Below are 27,217 nucleotides of genomic sequence, written 5' to 3' on the forward strand. Positions count from 1 at the left end.
TGTCCACGTGGACCCTTTTGTATCTCTCACCTTAACCCTAGGCCCTCTAGTTTTAGACTACCCTACCTTCAGGAAAAGATGTTGACTATATAGTGTTCTTGGCATCTCATTATTTTATAGACCTCTATAAGATCACCCCTCAGTTTCTACACTCCAGAGAAAAAGTCAATCTACCCAGCCTCTCCTAACTCTCCCGGTATCATCCTGGTAATCTTTTCTGTACTCTTTCTAGTTCAATAAAATTCTTTCTACAATAGGGTGACCAGAATTGTAGACAGTATTCCAAATGTGGCCATACTAAAGTTCTGTACAACTTCAGCAAGATGTCCCAACTCCTGTATTCAATGCTCTGATGAATGAAAGCAAACATGCAGAATGCCTTCCTCACCACTCTGTCCACCTGGGACTTCACTTTCAAGGACGATGGACCTGTACTCCTAGATTTCTTTGTTCTATAACTCTCCTACCATTAACTGAGTAGGTCCCGCCCCGCTTCTATCTACCAAAATGCATCACCTCATATTTACTTAAACTCCATCTGCTATTCTTGGCCACCGGCCCAATTGATCAAGGTCTCATTGCAAACATAGATAACCTTCTTCACTATCCAATATGCCACCAATCTTGCTGTCATCTGCAAATTTACTAACCATGTCTCCTAAACTCTCGTCCAAATCATTAATATAAGTAACAGTGGACCCAGCACTGATCCCTGAGGCACACTATTGGTCACAGTCCTCCAATTTGAAAATCAACCCTCTATAACCACCCTCCATCGTCAAGGCAATTTTACATCCAACTGGCTACCAAACCCTGGAACCCATGAGATTTAACCTCATGCAACAACCTACCATGCATTAACTTGTCAAAGGCCTTGCTAAAGTCCATGTAGACAACGTTGACTGCACTACCCTCATCTAGCTTCTTGATTACCCCTTCAAAAAAGAGTCAAATTCATGAGATATATGATTTTCCACTCACAAAGCCACGCTGACTGCCTCTAGTCAGTCCTTGTCTCTCCAAATGCCTGTAGATCCTGCATCTTAAATACTTTCTAACAATTTACTCCCTACAAACATTAGGCTCACTGGTCTGTAGTTGTCAAGCATTTCCCTGTAGCCCTTCTTAAACAACATTTGCTCCACTCCAGTCTTCAGGCACCTCACCTGTGGCTGTCGATGATTCACACATCTTTGTGAGGGGACCCACAATTTCGTCCCTAGCCTTCTCCTACATCCTGGGATACATTTCATCAGGTCCCAGCAATTTATCTACCATGGTGCGCTTTAAGAGTTCCAGCACCTCCTTCCCTCTAATACGTACACTCCTCAAAATATTTATTTCCTCAAGTTACCTAACATCCATGCCTTTCTCAATAGTAAATACCAATGAGAAGTATTCATTTAGGATCTCACCCATCTCTTGTGGATCCACACATAGATGACCTTGTTGATCCTTACAAGGCCCTACTCTCTCTCCAGTTACTCTTTGCCCTTTATGTATTTGTACAAGCTCTCTGGATTCCCCTATGCTTTATCTGCCAAAGCAATCTCATATCCCCTTTTTGCTCTCCTAATTTCCCTTTTAACTCTATTCAAACAACCTCCACAATCTTCAAGGGACCCATTTGATCCCAGCTGCCTATGCATGTGATATGCTTATTCTTCTTTCTAACGGAGTCATCCAGGGTTCCCTATTTCTACTAGTCTTGCCCTTCACTCGAAAAGGAATGTGCTTACCCTGAACTCGAGTTAACACACTTTTGAAAGCCTCCCACTTACCAGTCAGCTCTTTGCCTGCCAACAGACTCCCCCAATCAACTTTTGGAAGTTTATGTCTAATACCATCAAAATCGACCTTGCCCCAATTTAGAATTTTAATTTTTAAACCAGACCTGTCATTCTCCATAGCTGTATTCAAGCTAATGGAATTATGGTCACTGGTCTCAAAGTGATCCCTCACAAACACTTCTTTCACCTGGCCTTCCTTATTTCCAAAGAGGACATCAAGTTTAGCTCCCTCTCTAGTCAGGCCATTCACATACCGAATGAGAAATTCCTCCTGAATACAAAACAAATTTTTCTCCATCCAAGCCCCTCATGCTATGGCTGTCTCAGTCAATGCTGGGAAAGTTAAAGTCGCCTACTATTACCACCCTATTTTTCTTGCAGCTATTTGTAATTTTCTTACATATTTGCTTCTCAAATTCCTACTGACTATTTGGCGGCCTGTAGTGCAATCGTACCCACGTGATTGCTCCCTTCTTATTTTTCCGTTCTACCAACACAGATTCAGTGGGTGAACCCTCAGGTATATCCCCTCTCAGTACTGCCATGAAGTTCTTCCTAATCAAAAATGCCAACTTCCCCACCTCTCTTACCTCCTATTCTTTCTTTCCTATGGAACATTGAGCTACCAGTTCTGCCCCTCCCTTAGCCATGTTTCAGTAATAGCTACAATATCCCATTGCCCTCAGTTCATCGCCTTTGTTCCCTGTCATGGCCCCAGTCAGGGCACTGCCTTGTGCCCAGTGGGTTTGCTAGGGTGGGGACCACTGCCCATGTCCTTGACCTTCCAGGTTGTAGAGATCTCCAATTTGGAAGGTGTCATTGAAGAAGCTTTGGCAAATTTCTAGAAGGCATCTTGGAGAGAACACGTACTGCAGCCAGGGTGTGCCAATTGAGGAGGGAGTCAATATTTAAGGTGATGGATGGGATACTAATGAAGTGGGCTGCTTTTCCCCTGATGGAGAAGTTTCTTGTGTTGTTGGGAGTTGCATTCATCCATTTCTGACTTGTGGTTTGGAGATACTGGAAAGTTCTCACAGGTGGCAGAGGAGGGGGTGGGAGGGTAAGTCAGAAGGTGACACTAACCACAAAATGTCCAGTCACTCATCTGTTCTGTAGCTACAGGGCTTATTTGGCTCAGCTAGTTCAAACAACATGCCAAGAAACCCTTGAACACACCGGTAAAAGACACCAAGATTATTTTAATGAGAGAAGTATCTATACACAGCATTTGTAAACTGACAGCAGCATTCCAAACTCTGCAGAAGAGAAATTTGCCCACCAGATAGCCAAAGTTCAAAGAAGGACCCTCGATTTGAAGAACAAATGGCAGACAGAGAAGGCTGCGAAGGGCGTCACGGTGCACAGTGGTTAGCACTAGCGCCAGAGACACTGGTTCGATTCACGGCTTGGGTCACCGTCTGTGTGGGTTAACACATTCTCCGTGTCTGCGTGGGTTTCCTCAGGGTGTTCCAGTTTTCTCCACAGGCCAAAGATGTGCTGGTTAGGTGAAATGGCCATGCTAAATTCTCCCTCAGTGTACCCAAACAGGTGCTGGAGTGTGGTGACTAATGGATTTTCACAGTAACTTCATTGTAGTGTGAATGTGACCAATAAATAAACCTTAACTTTAAAATTCAACTCCTCACTGGCATGCGTAACATGCATGCCTTCTTCAAGGCGACTGAAGAGATCCATTGACGTTCAACACATGGATCAACACGAGTAAAATTCAAAAACGGCAAGATTCTCCTCAAACACAAACATTATCAACACTCATGGGAACAGCATTTTATAGAACGACTCAAACAGAATTCCATGGTGGAGATACATTGGCTTGAAAACCTCACAGCATACAATCGAAAGAAAGCCAGATAATGATCTTGTGTGCACTATAGTGATAATTGCTGGCAACCAGATGAACAACAACAAACCTTTTGGTCCTGACAATATCCTTCTGGAAGAACTGAAACATGGAGCAAACACTTTAATCTCTTAGATATACATTTTCCTATTTGAGAAGCTGCGGCAGAATGAAGAAATTCCAAGTGACTAAGAGGCTCATCCGCTTTTAACAAAGGAGAAAAAAATTGAACTACAGCATTGCTCACAATTGTTGGAAAAATCCTTGCCAGATTACATTGTAATCACCTCTCACAAATTACAAAACAGGCCCTTCCTGAGTCTGGCTTTTGACCTACCAGAGGAATAGCTAACATGATCTTTGCAGCGCACCAAATTCAGCAAAAAATGCAGAGATCAGAATATCCACCTCATTGTACATGTCAACAGGTTCCTTCGTCAACCATCTGTTCTAGTTCTTCTTCAGAGTGAGCATTCTTCTTCAGAGTGAGCATTAATTTGTGCATTGTCAGTATACTGTAGTTCTATCACAGAAGTTGATGGCTTGTTGTGACCTTCAATCGATTAAAGTTGAAGAATTTATCAACAATGCAATATATTTTTACCACATCGGGGGGGAAACCTGTCTGTAGTAAGTTGGAGCATTGCTGCAAGAAAAATAGCGAACCAGTTTGGTGAAATGACAGACCCTTTTGACACCTGTCTCGCAAAAGCCAGTGATTCAGTGAATTAAGTTGCTACAGCATGATTATCCATCTTCCATATGACAAAACGTGAATAGCAGCATAATACGATGGCTCCAGTGTAGACTCGTTCTCTGTGAAAACAGGCATCTATTACCGAAGAGAGTTTTGCAGAGTTGACTATGTCCAAATTCAATGCCTAGGGTAATGCTAATTGTTCTGTCCAATTTTATTCTTACTGACTTTTCTCAGTGAGTTGATCACAGAAATGTTACAGCACAGGAGGCCATTCAGCCTATAATGTCGACACTAGCTCTCTAAATGAGCAATTCATTCAGCTCCATTCTTCAGCGTTGTCCCCATAAATAACCCTGCATATTTTTCCTTTTTAGATAGTGGTGTAATTTACTTTTGTCTGTTTCAACTGAACCTGCCTCCACCACACACTCAGGCAGTGCATCCCAGACCATCACCACTCACTGAGTGAAAAAGTTTTTCCTCATGTCACTTTAGATAATTACTTTAAATCTGTGCCCTCTTGTTGTCATTCTTTACATGGGTGGGAACAGTTACTCCCTATTTACTCTGTCCAGACCGCTCATGATTTTGAATATCTCTATCAAATCTGCTCTAAGCTATCTTTACTCCAAGGAAATCAGTCCTAACTTCTCCAATCTACCTTCATAATTGAAGTTCCTCATTCCTGGAACCGTTCTCATGAATCTTTTCTTGAATGCCCTCACATCCTTCCTAAAGTGGGCTGCCTAGAATTGGATACTGTGATAGCTCCTATGAGTTCCATGGGGAATCACTAATTGATCTCCCTGCGGGGCTCGATGAATTCAAGTTCCCTTGGCCTGCCGAGGTGGAACTGGTCACCTGAGTCTTGAAAAAGGCAACTCCCAACAACACTCCAGAAACTTAACCATTAGAGAAAAAGCAGCCCACTTCATTAGTATCCCATCCACCACCTTAAACATTGACTCCTTCCTCAATTGGCACACCCTGGCTGCAGTCTGTGTTCTTATGGATTAATTATCCATATACTGGCTAGGATACTAGTGAAGTTCCCTCATTATAAGTACCAGACAACTTTTTCATTTCTCTGTAATTTCCTTGAAAATTTGTTCCAAAGCACACTGAGTGGTTTGCTAGGCCATTTCTGAGAGCACCTAAAAGTTTACCATATTGCTAGAATTACATATTTACCAGACTGAGGAAGGATGACAGATCTCTTTCTCTAAAAACATCAGCAAATCAAATGATTTTTTAATGAGAATCTGCTGGTTGCATGGCCACCATTACCAATAACAGAATGTTAAAATGGCTACAGTACAAGAGGAACATTTGGTCCTTTATGTCCATGTCAGTGCTCCACAAGAGCAAATAAGTCAATCCCATGCTCCAACTTGACCAACAACCCTGCAAATTTCATCTCTTCAGGCGTTTACTCAATGCCCCTTCAAAATCCACAATTAAATCCTTCTCCACTACAGTCTCAGATACTTTAATCTAGATCCTAACTTCTCAGAGCGTGGAAAAGATTTTCCTCGTGTCAACGCTAGTTCTTTTTGTCATTCACCTTATGTCAACATCCTTTGGTTCTCAATCCTTTTGGCAATGGGAACAGCTTTAATGAGATTTTTTTAATTAACGGAATTTAAATTTCCCAGTTGCTGTCGTGGGATTTAAATTCATGTCCCAGGCCTCTACATTACTTGGTCAGTAATACAACTGCGCCATTGTGCTCCTGTGACAATAATTCTGCGTAATAAAAGGGATGATGTGGAGATACCTGCATTGGACTGGGGTAAACACAGTAAGAAGTCTGACAACACCAGGTTTAAGTCCAACCAATTTATTTGATAGTAAACTCACAAGCTTTCAAGGTTTCCCTCTTCGTCAGGTAGATGGAGAGTTCTCACCTCAGCCAATGAGAATTGCGAATTGAGAATTGAGAAATAAACAGAGGAAGAACTGAGGAGGAGGGTTCATCAGAGTAGGTAAGACTTCAGTGTTAAATCAGGTGCAGCAACAGAACTAAAAACTCTGTATCCACCCGATGAAGAGGGAAACCTCGAAAGCTTGTGAGTTTACTATCAAATAAATCAGTTGGACTTAAACCTGGTGTTGTCAGGCTTCATACTGTAATAAAAGGGAACCAGAGTTGTTCATAAATTTCATTTTTCTTTCAGTTGTAGTTCTGACCTGAAGGCACTGACATTTGAGAAGGCGAAGGTGCATCAATATCAATGTCTCCTGTATCTTAGTCAACTGATATTTTATATATGAGAGTCCAAAGAGTGGGTACTGACAGGCTTTTCAAACCGAGGCATCACAGCTGAGCCCAAGTCTGCCTACAATCTACATCAGCACATGTAATTTGCACAGTAATAAGCAGGAAGAAATTTGCTGCAGTGAGATCAGCTTATTCAGCACAGGCCAAGCAAATACAGACCGTAGGATTCAATCATAAATTACAAATATTACCCACCGAGACATGGTATGAAATACAAGGTTTTGGCAGCTTAACATGTTTTTTGGGTCCAATTTTGCTGGAGTGGGCCTCATTCATTAGACTTGCTAAAGCATATGGGGCTTTTTGTATTTTCTGCCCATAAAATTGCCAGAAAAGTGAAAGCTAATAAAGATGCAGGCAGGGCATCTGGGAACTTGGTGAACAACAAGACAGTGTATCACCTTAGCCAATGAGAATTATGAATTGAGAAATAAACAGAGGAAGAACTGCGGAGGAGGGTTCATCAGAGTCAGTAAGACTTCAATGTTAAATCAGGTGCAGCAACAGAACTAAAAAGGATGGTAAGATGACTTCCTATATTAACTGCAGCAAAGATAAACGATTCATTCGCATCTCTTTCAAGCTTTCAGGAGCTTTGTGACATGGCAGGTTACAGCATCTACCTCCGATACCTGTCCAACATATCCAGCTGGATGGAACCCAATTTGTCAGGTTCCATTCTTCACTAAATGTAGCCAGAGTGCAACTGCTTCTGCACCATTACTTCTTGTGTTCCCCAAGGATCTATTCAAAGTCCTTCCTAATTTTCAACTATATGCCATCATTCAGTGACATTGTCCAAAAGCACAGGGTTAGTTTTTGTATGTACAGCAACAACTCCCACCTCTACTTCATCCCATCTTTCTTGATTCCTCCACTGTGGCTAACTTATCACTATAATTGATGAGAATAAATTTCCTTTAAACATTGGGAAGACATAAGCCATTGATTTCAATCCCCTCTCCAAAAACAGTTTCCTAGCTCCTGACTTCATCTCTCTGCCTGGTGCTTGCCAGAGACCAAAGCAACGTCTTTTAAACAAGGAAATCTGCCATCCATGTGACTCCAGACCCACAGCAATGTGGCTGACTCTTAAAAATGGGGAAATATTGGTGGAGTGGTAATGTTACTGGACCAGCAATCCAGAGGCACAGGCTAATGCCATGGGGAAATGGATTCAAATCCCACCATGGCAGCTGGTGGATTTAAATTCAATTAATAAAAATTGAAAGCTAGTCTCAGTGACAATGAAACTACTGTTGATTGTTGTAAAAACCCCCTCTGGGTTCACAAATGCACTTCACGGAAGGTAATCTGCCATCCTTACCTGGTCTGGCCGACATGTGATTTCAAACTCTCAGCAATATGGTTGACTCTTAGTTGTCACCTGAAGTGGCCTAACAAACACTCAGTAGAAGGGCAATTAGGGATGGGCAATGAATTCTGGCCTTTTCAAAATCACACTCATTCCACAAAAAAAAATAAAAATGCCCTCTGAAATGGTCTTGCAAGCCACACAGCTGTATCAAATGGGCGGCAGTTCATCACCACTTCCCCTCAATACAGCCCCTCTCTCCCCTGCAGGCCTTGCTCCACCCCATTCTGGGGAAGCAAGCCTCTGATTGGATGAGCAGGAAAGAGTACAGAACATCAAAGTGTATCAATCAGCTTTGCCTGCTGCGGAATTCCTGGGAGACCCCCAGGGAACCAGATGGGGATTCCTGTCTTAAAAAGGTATGTACAATACCTTATTGAATGCGGCATCTAAAATAAGAATTCAAGATATAGTGAAATCAGATGAAAATGAATGAAAAGTTAAATGTGTAACACCTGCTATCCCAATCATTGCTGTTCTTTTAGTAGAATCCATAAAATAAATCCACTGAGATTGCCATTCCTGCTACTGCTGTTAAAAATTATACAATGACAGCTAACAGCAAAGTAACTTACAGCCTCCTATAACATTACATGCTGCACCACCTGATTGCTTCTCCACCCACATTAAACTTTAAATTCAGTTAATGTGGTGACAATACATCTGAAAAGACCAGATTAGAAATGATCACTTCGCACGATGCAGTATTTGTTGTTCAGTTGTGACAGTTAGTAACACGGACTGTGAATAAAGGTTGAGTAAACTTTTGATTAGAATTATTTCCCATCTCTGTTAAGCAAACAAGTATTTTTCTGAAAATAAATTCTATTTTTCGAAAAATAAGGTGAAACAGTTTTGCTTTACAAACAAGTGCTTTTAACAAAAAGCAACCATACCTTCTAGGTTCTTCCTCATGGCCCTTTCCTTTGTGTGTTCTCACCCACTGCTCCAACTGCATCATTGAATTAGTCCTTTGAATGCCCCTTCCACTGTCATTTAGACTAATTAATCTTTCTCTTCCAGTGTCCACATTTTCTACAGGAACACCAACAGAACCAACTGGGCTTTGTTCACTGGAATCATTGGCATGCTGAGATTTGTACTGTTGAGACTGAAGGGTGTTGGTACCTGATGTGACATTTCCGCTCTCCGATTTTGCAGGCTGCAGTTTTATACTATTGATTTTAGTCAAAGGCTTGTGCTGATCCAGTCCTTCTGTTTCAAAACCATATTTGTCAGCTTGACTGATGTTTATATTGTCTATTTGTTGAAGACTCAGAGTAGGGTCTATATTTTTTTGGTTATTTTGAAGTTCAGGCTTCACTAACATTTTGTGGTTTGCAACGTGGTTAACCTCTTTGGGTGGTACAGTATCAGACGTTATTTTTTCAGTCCTGTGCGTGAGAGAGAGAATTAGACCATGTCTGTTATCCATCACTTTTAATACTTTTCAGCAATGTTTAATCTACGAGTGAGTGAGACTTTGATTTTTACTTTGTCTTGAAGTACACACATTCTTGACCTCTGTAGCACACTTCTTTTCCCACTCATATGCATTGCAGTGAAACTGATTCATGCACCAATGAAGTCAAAAGCATATTAGCTTACTCCACAAAAACAAACTGGTGTTGAGGTAAATAAGGAATAAATTTCAGCTGCAATATTTTCACAAGACATTAAATCAATAAATGGAGATCAATCTTAGGGCTATGGTGAGTGATAACAGAAGGTTAATTCTTCCAAAAGAAAAAGGAATCCCTTGCATCCTTATAGTCAGAGCAATTCTTTCTCCTCTAACCCTTCTCCCACCCCTGAAGAGGCATGCATGCAGAAAGCTAATAATTCTCATTGCAGATAGAAGAATGGAACTAAGTAACATACATTTTTGAATTTTAACAAAAGGATAGCTATCAACGCTTCTCATCAGTTTCCCACTGCAGCAAGTGCATACTTGCAAATGACTGATGAATTAATCATATTTCAGAACTGAATTATACAGTCTTTATCTAACCAATAGGAAGAAAATAGGAGAGATTGCCTTCAAGGTAGGCTGATGCTCCTGTGAAGGAAGGCTGATTGACATTTTAGCCATGTTAGTGGCTTGAGATCTGCTTTCAATAGTAACTTGCTTAACTGCAGAACCCAAAGCCTATTTATATGAGCTAAGTGTGAGATGCTGTTTCAGTTAAGGACAATATAGCCATATGCAGAACTGAAAGGGAAAAGGTTGCAAGTAATAAGAAGGCTTTGCCAAGGCAGAATAAAATTAAAACGCAAAATCCCACTGATTGCCCTGCCCCAATGTTTGGATGGTAATGTGCGTATTCATAGAAGATTGAAAGGATGGCCACTCAGCTGAGAGATCACATCACCAGATGGGATAACTTCAAATGCAAACTGTCCTCCCATTTTATAATATGGAGTCTATACAGCTGATGCTACCAACTGCTACTTATTTCAGATCACTTCTCAAAAGCTTAATTTAAAAAAATCAAATAATTGGCAACTTATGATACTTTTTTGGAAAGGCTTTGCAGACTTGGCAGTGGTAGCTGATTGATACATGTTAGTCTAACATGAAGGATGGCAGTTAAAAGGTTTCAATTCATGGGGCATTGGTATCAATATTTTGGGAAGAGTGAGCTATTCTTTTGAGATCAGCTCCATTTGAATCAGGCTGGAACCAGTGTCCTGGCCATTTGTCTGGCCAAGTTTGTGGGAAGGGCTTTAAACTAATGGGGTGGGGATGAAAGGAGATTCAAAAGATCCAAAGAGAAAGGTTGAGGCATCAGAATAACATCACAATGTAGCGGGATAAAGACAAGCAGATGGGACACAATGGAACGGAGAGTTCAACAAAAATTGTACAGCAAAGAATAAGGTTGTCACATGAAACGAAAATAAAAGAATTAAATGAAACAACCTTTATCTGAATGCATTTGCAATAAAATAGATGAACTAGTGGCACAAATTGAGATAATCAATTTAAATGTAATCGCCATTGCAGAGACATAGTGGTCAAGATTGAGAAATAAATATTCCAGCAGATGCAATATTTTGGAAAGACAAACAGAATAGCAAAGGAGGAGGGATAGCCCCGATAATAAAGGGTGACAGAAGGACAATAGTTAGAAAGCGTCTGGTATCAAAAGATCATGAAGTGGAATCAATCTGTGCTAACCACTGTGCTATCGTGCCACCTTGGATCCATTGGTCCAACATTCAGCCCATAATTTAATTCAAATCCAAGTCACTTTCAGCAGTTCCTGTCTTGTATGGTTTTGTAGATATACAATTTTCTCCACTAACTGGATCATTATTTTTTAATTTCAATTGCAGGGTCATGGGTGGTGAGGTGATGGAGTGTGATTGCGAAGAACATAAAAATCAAATATACCTTTTCGCAGGTTCTGTTTGAACAAGCGCAGCTTCTATCATAGCTTTCATCCAGGACTCCATTTCTTTGGCTGTTTCAGTGTAGAAATAATAAGTCCGCATATTTGGGTGAGCAGCCTGATCAGAAATGACAGTGATTACTAAGTTAAGTGATTCCTGTAAAAAAAAAGAGAAAAAAATCAATTAATAGTTAATACAAAATCTCTTCTTGAAACGGAAATAAATTCAGCATCTTAATGTTAAATAGGAATGCTAAATTTCTAACTCTAGCAAAAATATTCCAGCATAATAAATCATTTCTAACATTAGACAGTAGTAATTAAATGCAATATTAAAATGTCCCTCAACTGATTAGATTTCTAAGGAATTCTCCTTAGTTCTTAAGTTTAAGTTTATTAGTGTCACAAGTAGACATTAACACTGCAATGAAGTTACTGTGAAAATCCTTCATGAGTTTCTCTCTCAGTTTGTGTTCCACGTTGCACTGCATGATCATTGCATACACTTCTGTGGTTTCTAATTTTGTGTTTGATCTGTTCTCATTCTTTCTCCATCACATTTCTGTACTTTTCTATTACCCAATGCCTTTCAATGCATATCACACCTATTAACAGCAATGTACCCAAGTCTTACTTTGGTTGGCCCTGTTCCTAACTATTTACAATAGGAAATCTCTTTGGCAAAATTATTTCAATGTATAAATTTACAACACAACTAAAGTGTATTGCAAGCTCTCATGTTGATGTCCCGAACCAGGATCCTGACACTGCTCTTTCTTCCTGCCCAGGTCCCAATGCTTATAACAGAGTATTAGTTGGCAAACATGCATTTTGACTTTCAGTCCCTTTGGAGTGCACTGGCACATGACTTGATTATCTGGGTCGGCAGGTGTAGAGAGCGAACGTCATTGTGTAAGCAAGATAGCGTAAATTCAAGGATTTTCCAAAAAAAAAACGCTAAGTCTCAGGTTCTGACTGAAAATCGATGTGTTTCAGGGGAAAAATGCATTCAGGTTTTTTTCTCCAGATTTTCTAACACTTAGTCAAAACAAAACAGGGTGCTGTGTTTTGCACATTCATTCTGGTGGGGAGGAGCCTCAGAGCTGGCAAGGCTGTCTCCACAGAAATTTCACACTGCCCTGACATGGATATCGTGGCCTGGGGCAGACAAGGGGAACAACCCCAACTATTGACCAGAGGGCCAACCTCCTCTCACCGCCAAATGTTTGAGTCACTTCCTATCCTACACAGACATCAGAGTGACCAGATACCAACCCTTTCCATCTTGCCATCCCTACATGCTTGGGAATGCCCAGATAAGGATTCCTAGAGGCTCCGCTCCCAGGCCCAACTTGGCAAGAGTAGTGTATAGACCCCCAATTAGTCACACTGTAGGAAAAGATATAAATCAGCAAGTATTAGGACAATAGGATAGGAATAGAGCAATAATTATGGGTGACATTAATCTTCATGTTGATTAGGTTAATCAAGTTGGAAAGGGTAGCTACGACAACAAATTCATGCAGTGCATTGGGGATAGTTTCCTAGAGCAATGTGTCATGGAACCAGCCTGGTAACTGGCTACCTTGGATCTGATAATGGCTAAAAGATAGGTTTAATAAATGACCTCAGATCCCCGACAAAGTACTACTGATCATAAAATGATAGAGCTTAATTTTCAGTTTGAGAGTGAGAAACCCGGGTTGGAAACATGGTGATTAACTTAAATAAATGACAATGAAATGGGATAGAGTTAGCTAAAGTGGACTGAGTGGATAAATTAGCAGGAAAGACAGTAAAGCAAGCAATGGCAGACATTTAAGCAAGTAATTCTCGGCAAAGATATATCCCAGTAAGGAAGAAAGCTCCAAAGAGAGGGATAAACCAACCATGGCTAACCAAGGACGTGAAGGAGAATACTAAGTTGAAAGGAAAAGTTCATAAGGAGATAAAAGTCGTTGATAACCCCGAAGTCTGGGATAAATTTAGAGTCCTGCAAAGGAGGTCTAAAAATACAATAAAGATTAGAGAAATAAACCACAAGGGTAAACTAGCAAGGAAAATAAAAACAGATAATAAGACTCTCTTTAAATTTATAAAAAAGAGAGGAGTCAAAGTGAGCATAGACCTTTTAGAAAATGAAGCTGGGGAGATAGTTATGGAGAACAAAGAAATAGCAGAGGAGTTAAATAGATACTTTGCATCAGCCTTTATGGTGTAAGATACTATGAACATCCCATTAACACTAAAGGATACAGGGGAGGAATTAAGTATCATCACTGTCACTAGAGAAGTAGTATTATACAAACTAATGGGGTTGAAGGAAACTAAGTCCCCTGGCCCTGATGGCCTGCATTCTAGGATTCTAAAAGAAACAGCTGCAGAGATAGTGGATACATTGCTTGTAATTTTCCAAAAATTATTGGATTCTGGACAAGTACCAGAAGATTGGAAAACTGCCAATGTGACACTATTCAAAAAGGGACAGAGGCAAAAAACAAGCAACTATAGGCTGATCAGCTTAGCAGCGATTGTTGGAAAAACGTTGGAATCAATTATTAACAAAGTAATAGCAGGACATTTGGAAAATCAAATTAAACAGAGTCAGCATGGCTTCATGAAAATGAAATTGTATCTGACTAATTTATTAGCATTTTTTAAGGAAGTCTCAACCAGAGTGGAGAGAGGGGAAACCAGTATATGTATTTGGGCTTCCAGAAGGCATTTGACAAGGTACCTCTCAAAAGATTAGGTCATACGTTAAGAACTCATGGTGTTGGAGGTAGATGTTAATTGGCTAATGGGCAGGAAACAGCGAGTGGGGATATGGGATTCTTTTTCAGGCTAGTGACCTGTAACCAATGGGGTTCCACAGGCATCAGTGCTAGGACTGCAACTGTTTACAATATATATTAATCACTTAGAGGAAGGAAGCGAATGTACTATAGCCAAATTTGCAGACAAAACAAAAATAGGTTGAAAGGCAAGTTGCAAGAAGGATACAATTTAGAAAGAGATATGGATAGGTTAAGTAAGTCAGCAAAATGTTGGCAAATGGAATATAATGTGGGAAAAAGTGGAGCTGTTCACTTTGGAAGGGAGTACAAAAGAGTATTATTTAACTGGCGAAAAACTACAGAGAGCAGCAATTCAAAGAAGGGACTTATGCACAAAACATGCTAAGCTTGCACACAGGTGCAGCAATCAGGAAGGCTAATAGAATAAAAGCAAATTGCTGCAGATGTTGGAATCTGAAACAAAAACCAAAAATGCTGGAAAATGTCAGCATATCTTGACTGGAGAGAGAACAGAGCTAATGTTGAGTCTGGAATTCATCAGAGCTAATGGAATATTGACCCTTATTTCAAGCGGGTTGGTGTATAAGAGTAGGGAAGTCTTGATGCAATTGTACAAGGCACTGGTGAGACCACATCTGAAGTCTATGAGCAGTTTTGCTCCTCTCATTTGAAGAAAAATATTATTTCATTGGAGGCAGTTAGCTAAGGTTCACAAGGATGATCATTGTTATGGAGGAATTGTCTTAAGAGGAAAGTTTAAACAGGTTGGGACTTTACTCATAAAATTTAGAAGAATGAGAGGTGGTCTCATTGAAACATATAGGATTCTTAATGGGCTTGACAGGGTAAATGCTGAAAGGATGTTTCACTTCATGGGAGTGTCTAGGACAGGATGGCATAGTCTCAGAATAAAGCGGCGCTAATTTAATATTGAGACGAGGGGGAATTTCTTCTCTCAGAGGGTGAAGATTCATTGGAACTTCTTGCCACTGAAAGCTGTGGGGCAGAGTCCTCGTGCGCATTTAAGGCTGAGACGAATATATTTTTGATCGGTAAGAGAATCAAGGATTACGGGGAAAGGTCAGGAAAGTGGACATAAAGAATGTTGGATCAGCCATGATCTTATGAGCAGTTCAAAGGGCTGAATGGCCTTCTCCTGTTCCTATTCCTTATTGTCATTTGGTTGACATTTCGTTAAAAGGCTATTTTAAAGACGTGGGTGGGGGATGAGGATTTACCATTTTTTTTCCTATCCGACTTTTGGGCATGTTTTCAGGCCTTCCCCTCCATGTGCACTCTGCCTGCAAAAATATCAGCAAGCCTGTGCTAGCTGCAGAAGCCAGGTGGGCTTCATGCGGCCAAAACCCTGCCAAGTTAATGGCCCCTCACCGAGCCTCTGTTGCTGCACATGTGCATTAACAGTTGCAGAACTGACAGAAAAGAGAGCTGCCAGGCCTCTGCCAGTACAGGCTGCCTGAAGCATCTCCCCCAACGCAATCACGGAGGCCCATGGCCCAAGATACAGCCCCCAACAACCTCTTCTTGTTGCCCAGACCGATTGCAGACCGTTCCACCCCCACCGATTGCAGATCCCTCCCACCACCGATCCCTGCAAAGTGGCAGCGGGCCCCCTCCCCCATTAGTTCTGCTCCTCACTGACCCCTCCTCTCACATGTCCCACCCTCTGGAACTGTCCAGTGGGCACTGCCCAGGTACCAGACTATCACTGCCCAGGTGCCAGCATGGCACTACCCAAGGGGCATCTCCCCCTTGTTCTTGGTTCCACCGGTGAGGCAACTCGACTGCTCCCCGTTCACGAGGAATATGTCTATTTCTTGCTGGCATAAACCATTCCTGGCAAGGTCATAAAGGGGGATGGCGAGACTGGACGATTGAATGCCAGGCTTGCTAAACAGATGTAAAATAGCATTATAATACATTTCCAAATATTAACCTGTCTCCCACCCATTTCTGGCACAAGGCTGACTGTGCTGGAAATCTAGCTCTCATAAAATGGCACCAGTCGTGGAAACCAGTGCCAATTGCGCCAAGCATTTTATGCTGGACTTTACCACCACGTCATGTCTGAAAACGGGTGCAACGCGATGGTGAAATCACCCCCGAAGAGTGCAACGCATGTGCAGAGACTGACTAGTGGACTAAACAGTTAATAATACATGAGAACAGTATAATGGTTAACAGTATCATGCGTGCAAATAAGTCTTTTGTTCACCAGGAAAAAGGGGATGTTTGTATTTTTAGTTCAGTATGAAAGGGGGTGTTAAATGTAACCAGCTTGACTGACACCTCAGACTTTCTGCAATCATGTGATCATGCCATGAGTCTACCTCTGAAGACAAACGTCTTGAAATCAGTTGAATAAAGACTCTCACATAGCACACTGAAATAGTACAACTATCCTTATATTTGCAACAACAATCAATGTGAGCCAAGTCCAAAATGTGAGCTAGGTACTTGCATAATAAACAATGAACATACTTACTTGGCTGCTCCAAGTGCATTCCTAACAGCTGTGAAACATCCAAAGCGTTCATCAGTAGCTCAATGCAAATTGAAAATAAACAAAAATACATATATTAATACAGTTATCGCCCACGTTCATGGTTACACAGGATTATAACTTAACAAAAAATTCATTGAACACAATTCATCTTGTTTTCAAAGGTGCAACATTTCCATCACGTTGAAAACAATATTGAATTGCAAGGGGAGATAATTTTAACATTTTTTAAAAATGGTTGGACCCTTTCAAACTAGACTTAAAATTGGGAGTATTTTAAATAAATAACAGGTTGAGCTTTTGGATTTCAGATCACTATTTGTTAATTAAATTCATATTGAGACTGCTTAAGATACAGCTCCTTTTTCTCAATGGAATCAATATGGATTGTAAATCAGTCAATACTCACATTTGTTAATATAAGATAATTAAAATAGAAAAATTTAAAGAAGCATTGCTTACTGGTGCAAAACTAGTTGAATACTTGCTACTGAAATAAAGCCTAATGCTTTTGTTTCATTGGGTGCTCCAACTTTTAAGCTTCTAGAACATAATTAACAAAGAAAGAATGTATATAATGCAAACACTGACCTTGAATGCATATTTTCGATTTATATGATCTTCAGGGCTAACTGGTGCGATCTTAAAGCTAGGCAGAAGAATGCTTCCCAGAATGCCTTCTTCCTTTTCATCTGCCAGGAAAGAAGCAAAATCAAATCCCCCTTATTTCTTAGTCATTACAACAGCTTGTATTTATATAGCATCTTTAATTTACAAACACATCCCAAAGTGCTTCACAGAGGTGTTAGTGGAAATATAAGAATGCCAAACAGATGAAGAATATAATGTTAGACGGGCTAAACCAAAACTTTACTGAGGTAGGTAGGTTGCAAAGAGGATCTTAAAAGGAGGAGAGGGAGCTGGAGAAGCAGGAGAATTTCAGGGCATGGTGCCTGCACTTTGGATTCAAGAAAGATAAAATGGAATATTTCCTTAAATGTGATGGACCAAAAGCTGTGAAAGGCATAGGATTTAGATGTCTCTTTACACAATCTGTGTTATCTGAGCTTACTAGTACCAAAAGTAATGAAACAGATTATTTGGAATTTTTGCCTTTATCTCAAGGAAGGTGGAAAATGCATGGGCAGTTGCAGAGTTGTGGTCAAACCCAACCTAGAGCACAAAATTCAGCTATGGGCACCCAAATCAAGTCACACAGGTTGCAGAAGGAACTTCAGTACAGATTCAAGGAGTACCGAGCCTTCAAAGATTAAATAATGAGCAACAAGTTGTGTAAAGTTGGGTTACATTCCCTCAAGTTTGGAAGGTTGAGGAATGATCAGAACTGAGGTGCTTACAATGATAAACAGGGTTTGATTAATTAGATAAAGAAAAGGTATTTTTTCTGGTGGGGAGAGCTAGAACAAGTAGATACAAACTCAAAATTACGAGTTAAGCAATTTGGATAAGAAACAGAGAGCATATTTTCCACATAAAAGATAATGGAAACTTGGAATTCTCTCCTCCAAAATTGACATTTCCAAGATAAAGATCTACACATCTTAGCAAAGCCATCAGAGGATCAGAGAATGAAGGCGAATGGAGCTGAACTATATAGGCAGCAATGATCAAACTGAACGGTAGAACAGGTTTGAGGGCTGAACTTTTGTTCCTATGTTCGTGTAACCAAACGCTTATACTGCCATGTCCAAATCTGGTTTTATACTTTGTTCACTTCATGTGTTTTTCAAGACTTGCTGCACTGTTTTTATTAATTTTTCTTACAATTTATTTCCATGATTAAAACGTAAAAAATGGAATTTGTACAATTTTTAGTAAAATCTAGTTTACCAAATATATCTTTTGTTACCAACATGTGAAATGTCACATGATAACAGAATGAACAAAAGCAGCGTAAGTACGACATACTTCTTTATTCACTGTTATATGGGATGCAAACTGGAGACATTTCTAATACAACTACTGCTTCTGACCAAGAAGCTAGTCAACACAGAGAAAATTCTAGTATAAAGTGTAGGTATGAAAAGGAGCTGCAGGCTGTCTCGGATAATCATGAAGAAACTGCCAATAGCAATGAGCATTTATAATTAAAGCCAACATTTTAAACATGCAAAAATTGTCCCATGCAGAATTAAAGGATGAGTAATCTGTGAACAAAAGCTCATCAGAGGATCTCCTTGGACAAATTTACTTTACAAGATAAATGAACAAAGAAGCTATAGGTTGCAAACTAATAAAATAAACAGAAGGCAAACATACTCAAGATATGCCCAACTACAAGTAGTATATTGGGCTGACATCTCTGACAGATAACTGTCCAAATAAAAGCTGTGTGACCATAATTCCACTTGCCTCAATGTGACAGTTTAACAGATAAATATAATTTCCAGGTTAATGATAAAGTGTAAACCAGCCATACGAAAGATACAGTACATAGAAAATAGAAACATAGAAAATTTATAGCGCAAAAGTGGTCATTCAACCTGTCATGCCTGCACTGGCTAAAAATGAACTCTCCAGCCTTAATCCATTTTCCAGCTTTTGGCCCATAGCCCTGTAGGCACCTTAATTGTACATCTCTTGTTTTATGCAGTTCTAGCATAACCTCTACTTTATATTTCATACCTTGGCTAATATCAGAACTGCTTTCTTATCCACCTTACTATATTAAGAGACCTGGAACAGTGAGATGGGAGGGTAGTTGTTGAATTGGGAAGAGAAGCAGCCCAGGACAGAACTCAAAACAAGGATGATCCACAACAATGAGGGAGAATACATTTCATGACTTTAATGACTGTTTTGTTGAAGCAGCAAGGACAAAATCTTGATTGAGGGATTCATGGCAGAGTGATCATTTTATGAATGAGTTGTATGTATATAGAATATAAGTCTTTGTACAACAAGGATTTCATAAGCTCCAAATATTAGCTAGTCTAGGTTTCCCAGAATCAGGACTAAGTCTGGGCAGCATAGAAATGGTTTTGTGCGCCACACACTTTAATGATGGGTGTTTTGATTCCACTTTCAGCAACCACGCTATCAAAAAAATGCAATAATTACCATCACTTCTTTTTAAAGACTCTAGATGGACTCAAAAGAAGCAACCCAACATCATCACTACCCTGCCTAACAATCCCTATTGTTCACCTATTGGAACTGCAAGGCAATGTGCCAACACCCACATTCGCCAAGTTACCCTGGATCCCTTCGTGCAGATCCCTTCTTATACTGAGCAGAATATTAACGTGTAAAATAGATAATTCAGCTATGTCTATGCGGGTAATCTCAGGTCATCTCATACACTGCTCAGTTTCAGCTGCAGATAAAATATTTAATCAATGTGGTGACCCAGTAATATTGAGAGATTTTGTAACCAATTTTCTGGCATAAGAAGCTTGTAATTTTAGTTGGGAGTGGCAAATAAGAACAGAAAGGTTTCTAGAGGTTGACAGGTGAGAAAATAATATCTGCAGTTATTAATCAATAATTCTGGTAGATGTTTCCGACAGAAGAATATCATGCTGTTTTACAGTACCATAATAATGAAACATATCCCAATCATCCAGTGTTAACAAGCCATTAAATTAGCAATGCTCTTGAAGAATGCTCTGAGGAACTTATCACCAGAAGTGGACATTGAAGCAATGACTCAATTAAGCCGAGGGGCAGTAAATTACAATTGTGAAATTATGCTTCATAGAACATTTTTTCTACTAACGATAGTACAGACATGAAACATAATGATTCTTAGTACCTGCTTATTTAATGAATCATACAGACCTTATTAAAATAATTATAAATTAATTAATGCTGGAAAAGAACATTTTGAAATATTTAGTGTAGTCATCCAAATATATGAAATAGTTTGTCAAAAGATAACCTACAAACTACTAGAGCCGACTGAAAAATTAATATAAGAAATGGCATGTTACGACTCTGGGACCCAGAGTCACAATGAAAATTTCCAAGACAATCACTCAGCATATAGCATATGTGGTGTGAAAAATATTAACATGTATGTCAAAGAGATATAGCAGTTGTGTCTAAGAATATCTATGTCTATTGCCTCAAAGAGAAACCCTGCAGCATCAATGCAATTTTTCTCACTTCCCACATCTTCTATTAGGAAACTGAACAAGCCAATTTATGCAAAGCTGGTTTTGTTACGGGTTCTTCAACCATTTAGAAATGAATCAAGGTTGTCCTGCCTCATTGCACACAGACCTTGAGCAGCCAACATGAGTATAACTTGCATCTCATCTCAAAGGATTGACTTGGAATCTGGAACATCATTTCAAGGCCAACAAAAAAAAACGTTATCAAGATACACAATACAAGGATTATAAAAGGACACTTCTTGTTCAGTTTACCAAATGGTAAACCCTGCATTATCCTGAATTAAAATGTCTGGATATTAGTGTAAGCCCTTTGCATTGTTTTTTCCATATTCCTGCACTTACCTAAACTGACTGACAAATCTTCAGATAAAAACAAAACTGGTTCTGGTTTCTGAATTTTTCAATGATTGATCTATCTTTTGGTTTATACACCAGTTTACCAAAACACCAAATGTTTTATTCCTTTGAATCAACATCATTGTCAAGAATTGTGACTTGAACACTGAGAATAATTAATGCTGCCAGTTTCATGATTACTTATGGCCTTTTTAAAAAAAAGTCACTCCATATTTATGATTTCATGCAACTCGAGAGAATTAACTGGGTTATATTTCAAGTGCCCTCAAGTAAACATTAATTCCATGGAACCACACGAAAGCTTTTTATGCAGTGTTACGAAGAACTGGAATGCACTCCCTGAAAGGCTGGTGAAAGCAAATTCTATAGGGAGTTAGATATACAAGGACAGGAAAAAACATGTAGAGCTATAATGGGGAAAGAGTAAGGAGCAATACTAATTTGAAAACTCTTTCAAATAACCAGCATGGACTGGACAGGTTATATAGACTTCTTCATTACTATACAATTCTGAGAGTTTTCAGATCTGACTTTTCATTAGTGCACTGTTTCCTCTCAAATAATTTGCTTTATCTTAGGCATTTATTATAAACTAGAAAATTGTTTTTCCCATTTTGCTAATACCCTGCAAATTATTTTGTGATCTGGAGAAGCTATTTGATTTTGATTACTCAATTTCAGCAATATACCATCTTAGTTTCAAAACTAATACTATCCTAGCATTTCAAGAATGTACTTACGAATATGAAAAATAGGGGAGTAGACCATTTGACCCTCGACCCTGCACCACTGCTGAACGAGATCATAGAACCCTACAGTGCAGAAACAGGCCCTTCGGCCCATCGAGTCTGCACCGACCACAATCCCACCCAGGCCCTATCCCCATATCCCTACACATTTACCTACTAATTCCTCTAACCTACACATCCCAGGACACTAACGGGTAATTTTAACATGGCCAATCAACCTAACCCGCACATCTTTGGACGGTGGGAGGAAGCTGAAGCACCCAAGGAAACCCACGCAGGCATGAGGAGAATGTGCAAACTCCACACAGACAGTGACCCGGGCCGGGAATTGAACCCAGGTCCCTGGAGCTGTGAAGCAGCAGTGCTAACCACTGTGCTACTGTACCCCTCCCATGGCTGATCTTCTAGTTCAAGTCCATATTCCCCCATATTACTTTGTTCCTTTGGTATTTGAAAAACTATTAATCTCAGTACTGAATATGCTGAGCATCCGCAACTCTGGAGCAGAGAAATCCAAAGATTCGCATCCTTTTGAGTAGAGGAAATTTTTCATCTCAATCCTAAGTAGTCAATTCCTTATTCTGAGGCCGTGACCCTGTCACATTCTAGATTACCTCGTCAGAGGAACATTTTCTCAGCATCGACCCTGTCACCTCTTTCTTCTAAACTCCAGGGCATACAGGCCCAGTCTGCTCAATCTCTCCTTGTAGAACTTCCCTTATCCCAGGAAGCAGTCCATTGAACTTTTGTTGCACTTTCTCCAGGGAACACTTCCTTGGGCAAAAAAGGCTAAACCTGCATACACTTCTCCAGATGTAGCCTCACCATTGCCCTGTATAATTGTAGTAAGTTTCCTTTACTCTTATGTTTCAACCAATGTGTAACAAAATTTAACATAGCTTTGCCTTCCGAATTGCTTGAGTACTTGCATATATGCAATGTCTTCCATGTCTGTAAAACACTGTACACATGTTTCAAAACCAATGGGTTACTTTTGAAGTGTAGCACCATTAATGAGCAAACCAGGCAAATTTTCTCACAGCAAGATCCCATGAACAGCAACTAAGATTAATGACCAGTTAACCTGTTTTGTGTCGCGTGATGGATAGATAAATTTTGGCCAGGGCACGAAGATACGTGTTGTACATCGCTGTTGCTCAATTGATGAGCGTTTTTGACTATTAACTGAAAGGTTAGTGGTTTGAGATCAGAGACCATCCAGGAACAGAACTTTCACTGTTTTCTCCACATCAGCACTCATTGTCATACAGCTCTGGGTTGTCATTGGAATATTGACTGTGACAAAATATCCTCAAAAACATTCCCAGCCTCTTTGTTATTCATCGTGTTTCCACAAAACAAAACAGCTTGCGTTATTCTTTGAACACCTGTGGGTATTTTATGCCTACTAAAACAAGCAGAAGGGACCTCAATTTAACACACTGTTCAAGACAAGAAAGCACTGTTAATGCAATACTTCCTTCGTTATGAACTGAAATAGTCAGATTATCTGACTAAATCCATAGAGTCAAAAAAATTCTAAGTCCAGAATGAGCATAAAAACAGGAGACTTTCAGATTTGGTGAGGCCAACAGTCGAATCTTTTATTCAAGTCTTATGTATTAGTGTCACAAATAGGCTTACATCAACATTGCAATGAAGTCACAGTGAAAATCCCCTAGTCGCCACACTCCTCTGGGTACACTGAAGGAGAATTTAGCATGACCAAAGTATCTAACTATGATGTCTTTCAGACTGTGGGAGGAAACTGGAGCAGCCGGAGGAAATCCACACAGACACAGGAGAACATGCAGAATCTGTAGACAGTGACACAAGCCAGGAACTGAACCCGTGTCTCTAGGCCTGTGAAGCAGCAGTGCTAACCACTGTTTCCCAAATCTTATGACACATTGTGCAATAAAAAAATTGATTTGCGTGCAATAAAACTAAAAGCTTTATCTGTCTTCCAACACTAGGAAAAGTCTGATATCAGCACAGGGCACCATTGCACATATGCAGGTCTCTGTCTCTGCTGCTACCAGCCAGTCTCCATGGCCCAGCAGCCCCCTGCAAGGCCCCATGGCTGATCGCTCGCACTGCCCCACAACGATCTTGATCCTCCCCCTTGCAATTTCTGTTGCAGAGTGGTAGCAGTGTCCCCCTACCCATCAGTGCAGCAGTCCTCCCACCGAACAGTCTGCCCCTAGTATGGCCACGCCCCTCAATTGGTCCCAGCCAGTCCCGCCCCAGCACTGCCAGTATGCCAGGCTGACACGCCTCCTTTCCACCAACCTCCCACGGGGGCACCAATAGCCTCAGGTTCTACCAGCGAGGCCATTACGTCTGGTCCCCGTTGATGGAGGATATTACGTGATCCTCGCTGGACAGAACCTTCCCCGACGAGGGCCACAGAGGCAAGCGCAACCGAACAATTCTTTGTTGGGTTTGCTAATTACATTCAAATCCTGATTTAAATATTTTTAAACAATGCAATCAGCCACGCCCCTTTGGGTGCAAGGCTGATTGCATCAGATATCCGGTGCCAGTAAGATGACAAGGGGTACGAATTCGGGTGCTAACTTGATTTCTCGCCACTTTGCGATCTTACCGGCTTGCCCCGCCCGTCAGCCCGCAGGGCAAAATGGTCAAATCAACCGAGCTCGGAACCCTTTGACTCAAGCTCGATCACTCAGTCAAACTGGCAGTTCAAATAATCAGAGTTGCATGAAAATGAGTCGACAGGCTTAACTAATTGAAAATAAAGATGGAGTAGGAAGTCAATAGCTGTATTGACGGTTAATTGGTTAAAAAGTCTTTTCCTCCACTGAACAGTTATTACTGGTGATCATTGTACAACGGTAGGAGTAAAGTGAAAGTAATTGTTTGGATGACTGTTTGTAGAGACTGATTAAACGCTATAGATCATTTTTAGCACAACTTTATCAAGAGACCAGAATTTTCTGTGGAATCAGCTTTTTGAGAAAGTGATTACATTTAGATTTTTGTTCTACATCTTAGCAGTAGCATTTTGACAACTAAGAATAATAATTCATGTCTCAGCTGCCCTCAAGTGCCCTATCTCCCAAAAATATAAGTCATATTGTCAGTTAGGTGTCTTGCTTGACTAGTTTTGTAATATGAACGGAGCACTAATAAATATTTTACCTGCATAAATATCCTATATAAGTTATTTAAATACAAGCAACAGCCACAAATTTAGAGCGATAAGTCAAATTATACAGCTTTGTATAAAAGGGCCTTTGAAATTCGATTCTGTATTTCCTAAAAACGAACTACACTGATATCTTACCTCTATAATAGAACAGGCACAGATCAGCAAGGACAAACCAGCGCTTCTTCCAGAGTTTCATACCTGTGCTGTCCTACAAAACAATGAGAAGCATGTTCAATGGTTTTGCTACTTGCATCTCTGCTAACAGATATTGTTAAGTGATATTCAAGGGCAGCAATTGCCCATTTTGTGGAAAAACTCCAACTCCAAATCTGTTAATGGTACAATTAACAGTGACGGCACTATCTACATGTCTCACTCACAGCCCAAAATTCAAAATAGAATCCTGCTACTTCTTTCAAAATTGCAGTTTACCGTAAGTTATTTTATCAATCCAGCTATCCTTTACGTAACCAAGCATTTTTGAGGAACGCATTTTCCATTTCAGTGAGGCCATTTTAAAAATATTCATCACACTAACAGAAGTGGCAAAAACACGAGCTACACAATGGCATTCTGGTGCGACTTGAACTACAATTGTAAATTCTGTTTTATTCTATCAAGAATGGAGTGAACCTTTATTTGTTTATACAAAGAAAGAGATGAATAAGATCATAAGCTTTACAATAATAGTTTACAGAAATACAAACTGGAAATAGTGATTTGGTTACTGAAACTGTTGTGTAAAGCTGCATTGAAAACACCAAACAAGATTTTGCTTCATTATTTATTTGTTCATGGAATGCAGGCATTGCTGGCTAAGCCAGCATTTAGTTTTATTCCTCATCCTTAATTTCCCATGAAAAGGTGGTATTGAACCGTCTTTTTAAACCGCTGCAGCCCATGTGCACCGATACAGCTATTTGGAAAAGTGTTCCAGGGTTTTGATCCAGTGACATTGAAGAAAAGGTGATATTGTTCTCAGAAAGAATAATGTACAGCTTGGAGGGGAATGCATGCATCTGGTGCTCCTCTTGCATCTGCTGCCTTTGTCTTTACAGGTGTTAGAGGGTGTGCATTTGGAAGGTGCAGTCAAAGCACTTTGATGAATTGCTGCAGTCTGCTGTCACTATGTTTCATTGATGAAGGGAGGGAGTGATGAAGATGGTCGACGGGGTGCCAATCAGGTGGTGGCTTTGTCCTGGAAGATGTCAAACGTCTTGAGTACTGTTGCAGCTGCACTTATCTAGGTAGTGCAGAATATTCCACTGTGGTATTTATGTGGTTGGTTCAGTTCAGTCCTGGCTAATGGCAACCCCCAAGATGCAGATAATGGAGTGTTTACCGATGATAATGCAGTTCAACGTCAAGGGGCGTTGGTTGGATTCTCTCTTCTCAGAGATGGTCATTGCTTGGTATGTGTGACACGAACATTACTTACCACTTATCAACCCAAGTCTGAATATTATCCAGATATTGCTGCATATGGATGTGGACAACTTCAGTACCTGAAGAGTCGCGAAGGATGCCAAATATTGTGCAATCATCAGCAAACATTCCCACATCTGACTTTGTGATAGACAGGCAGTCATTGTTGAAATAGCTGAAGATGGTTGAGCCTCGACTCTACCATGTAAAATTCCTCCATCAACGTCCCAGGACTGAGATGATTGACCACGACAACCATAACCAAATTTCTTTGTGATAGGCATGACTCCAATCTTTGGAGGGTTTCCCCTCAGTTCCCGGTGATTTCAGTTTTCTAGAGTTCCTTCATGCCACATAAAACGCAGACTTGATGTCGCGGGCAGTCACTTTCACCTCAAGTTGAGTTCAGCTCTTCTGTACAAGTTTGAGTCAACACTGTAATGAGGTCAGGAGCTCAGTGGCCCTGGTATAATCCAAACTAAGCGTCAGTCTGCTGTGTAAGTGCTGCTTGATAGTACTCAATGGCACCTGATGGGCAGTAATTGGTTGGCTTGGATTTGTGCTGCTTTTTGTGGATAGGACATGCCTGGGTAACGTTCCACATTCCTGAGGAGACGTCAGTATTCGAGCTGTACTAGAACAGTTTGGCTA

General features: G+C 40.3%; 1 protein-coding gene across 9 annotated transcripts in view; it reads right to left on the bottom strand.

Annotated features, from left to right (window-relative positions):
- Nucleotides 1–27,217, bottom strand: part of plekha5 (pleckstrin homology domain containing, family A member 5) — a 322,519-nt gene that overhangs the window by 68,586 nt on the left and 226,716 nt on the right. For 8 of the 9 annotated variants that reach the window (XM_080207236.1, XM_080207229.1, XM_080207228.1 and 5 more), the window contains 4 exons: nt 25,277–25,349; nt 17,313–17,413; nt 11,405–11,520; nt 8,904–9,401 (listed from right to left, as the gene is read on the bottom strand). In XM_080207236.1, the coding sequence (XP_080063362.1) occupies nt 8,904–9,401; nt 11,405–11,520; nt 17,313–17,413; nt 25,277–25,349 (788 nt within the window). Of the gene's footprint in view, nt 1–8,903; nt 9,402–11,404; nt 11,560–16,703; nt 16,766–17,312; nt 17,414–25,276; nt 25,350–27,217 lie in introns of those variants that run through there. The other variant, XM_080207232.1, reaches the window with a different exon arrangement.

The sequence above is a fragment of the Carcharhinus amblyrhynchos genome, chromosome 19 (genome assembly GCF_965287045.1).
Source record: "Carcharhinus amblyrhynchos chromosome 19, sCarAmb.v2.hapA, whole genome shotgun sequence".
Taxonomy (NCBI): domain Eukaryota; kingdom Metazoa; phylum Chordata; class Chondrichthyes; order Carcharhiniformes; family Carcharhinidae; genus Carcharhinus; species Carcharhinus amblyrhynchos.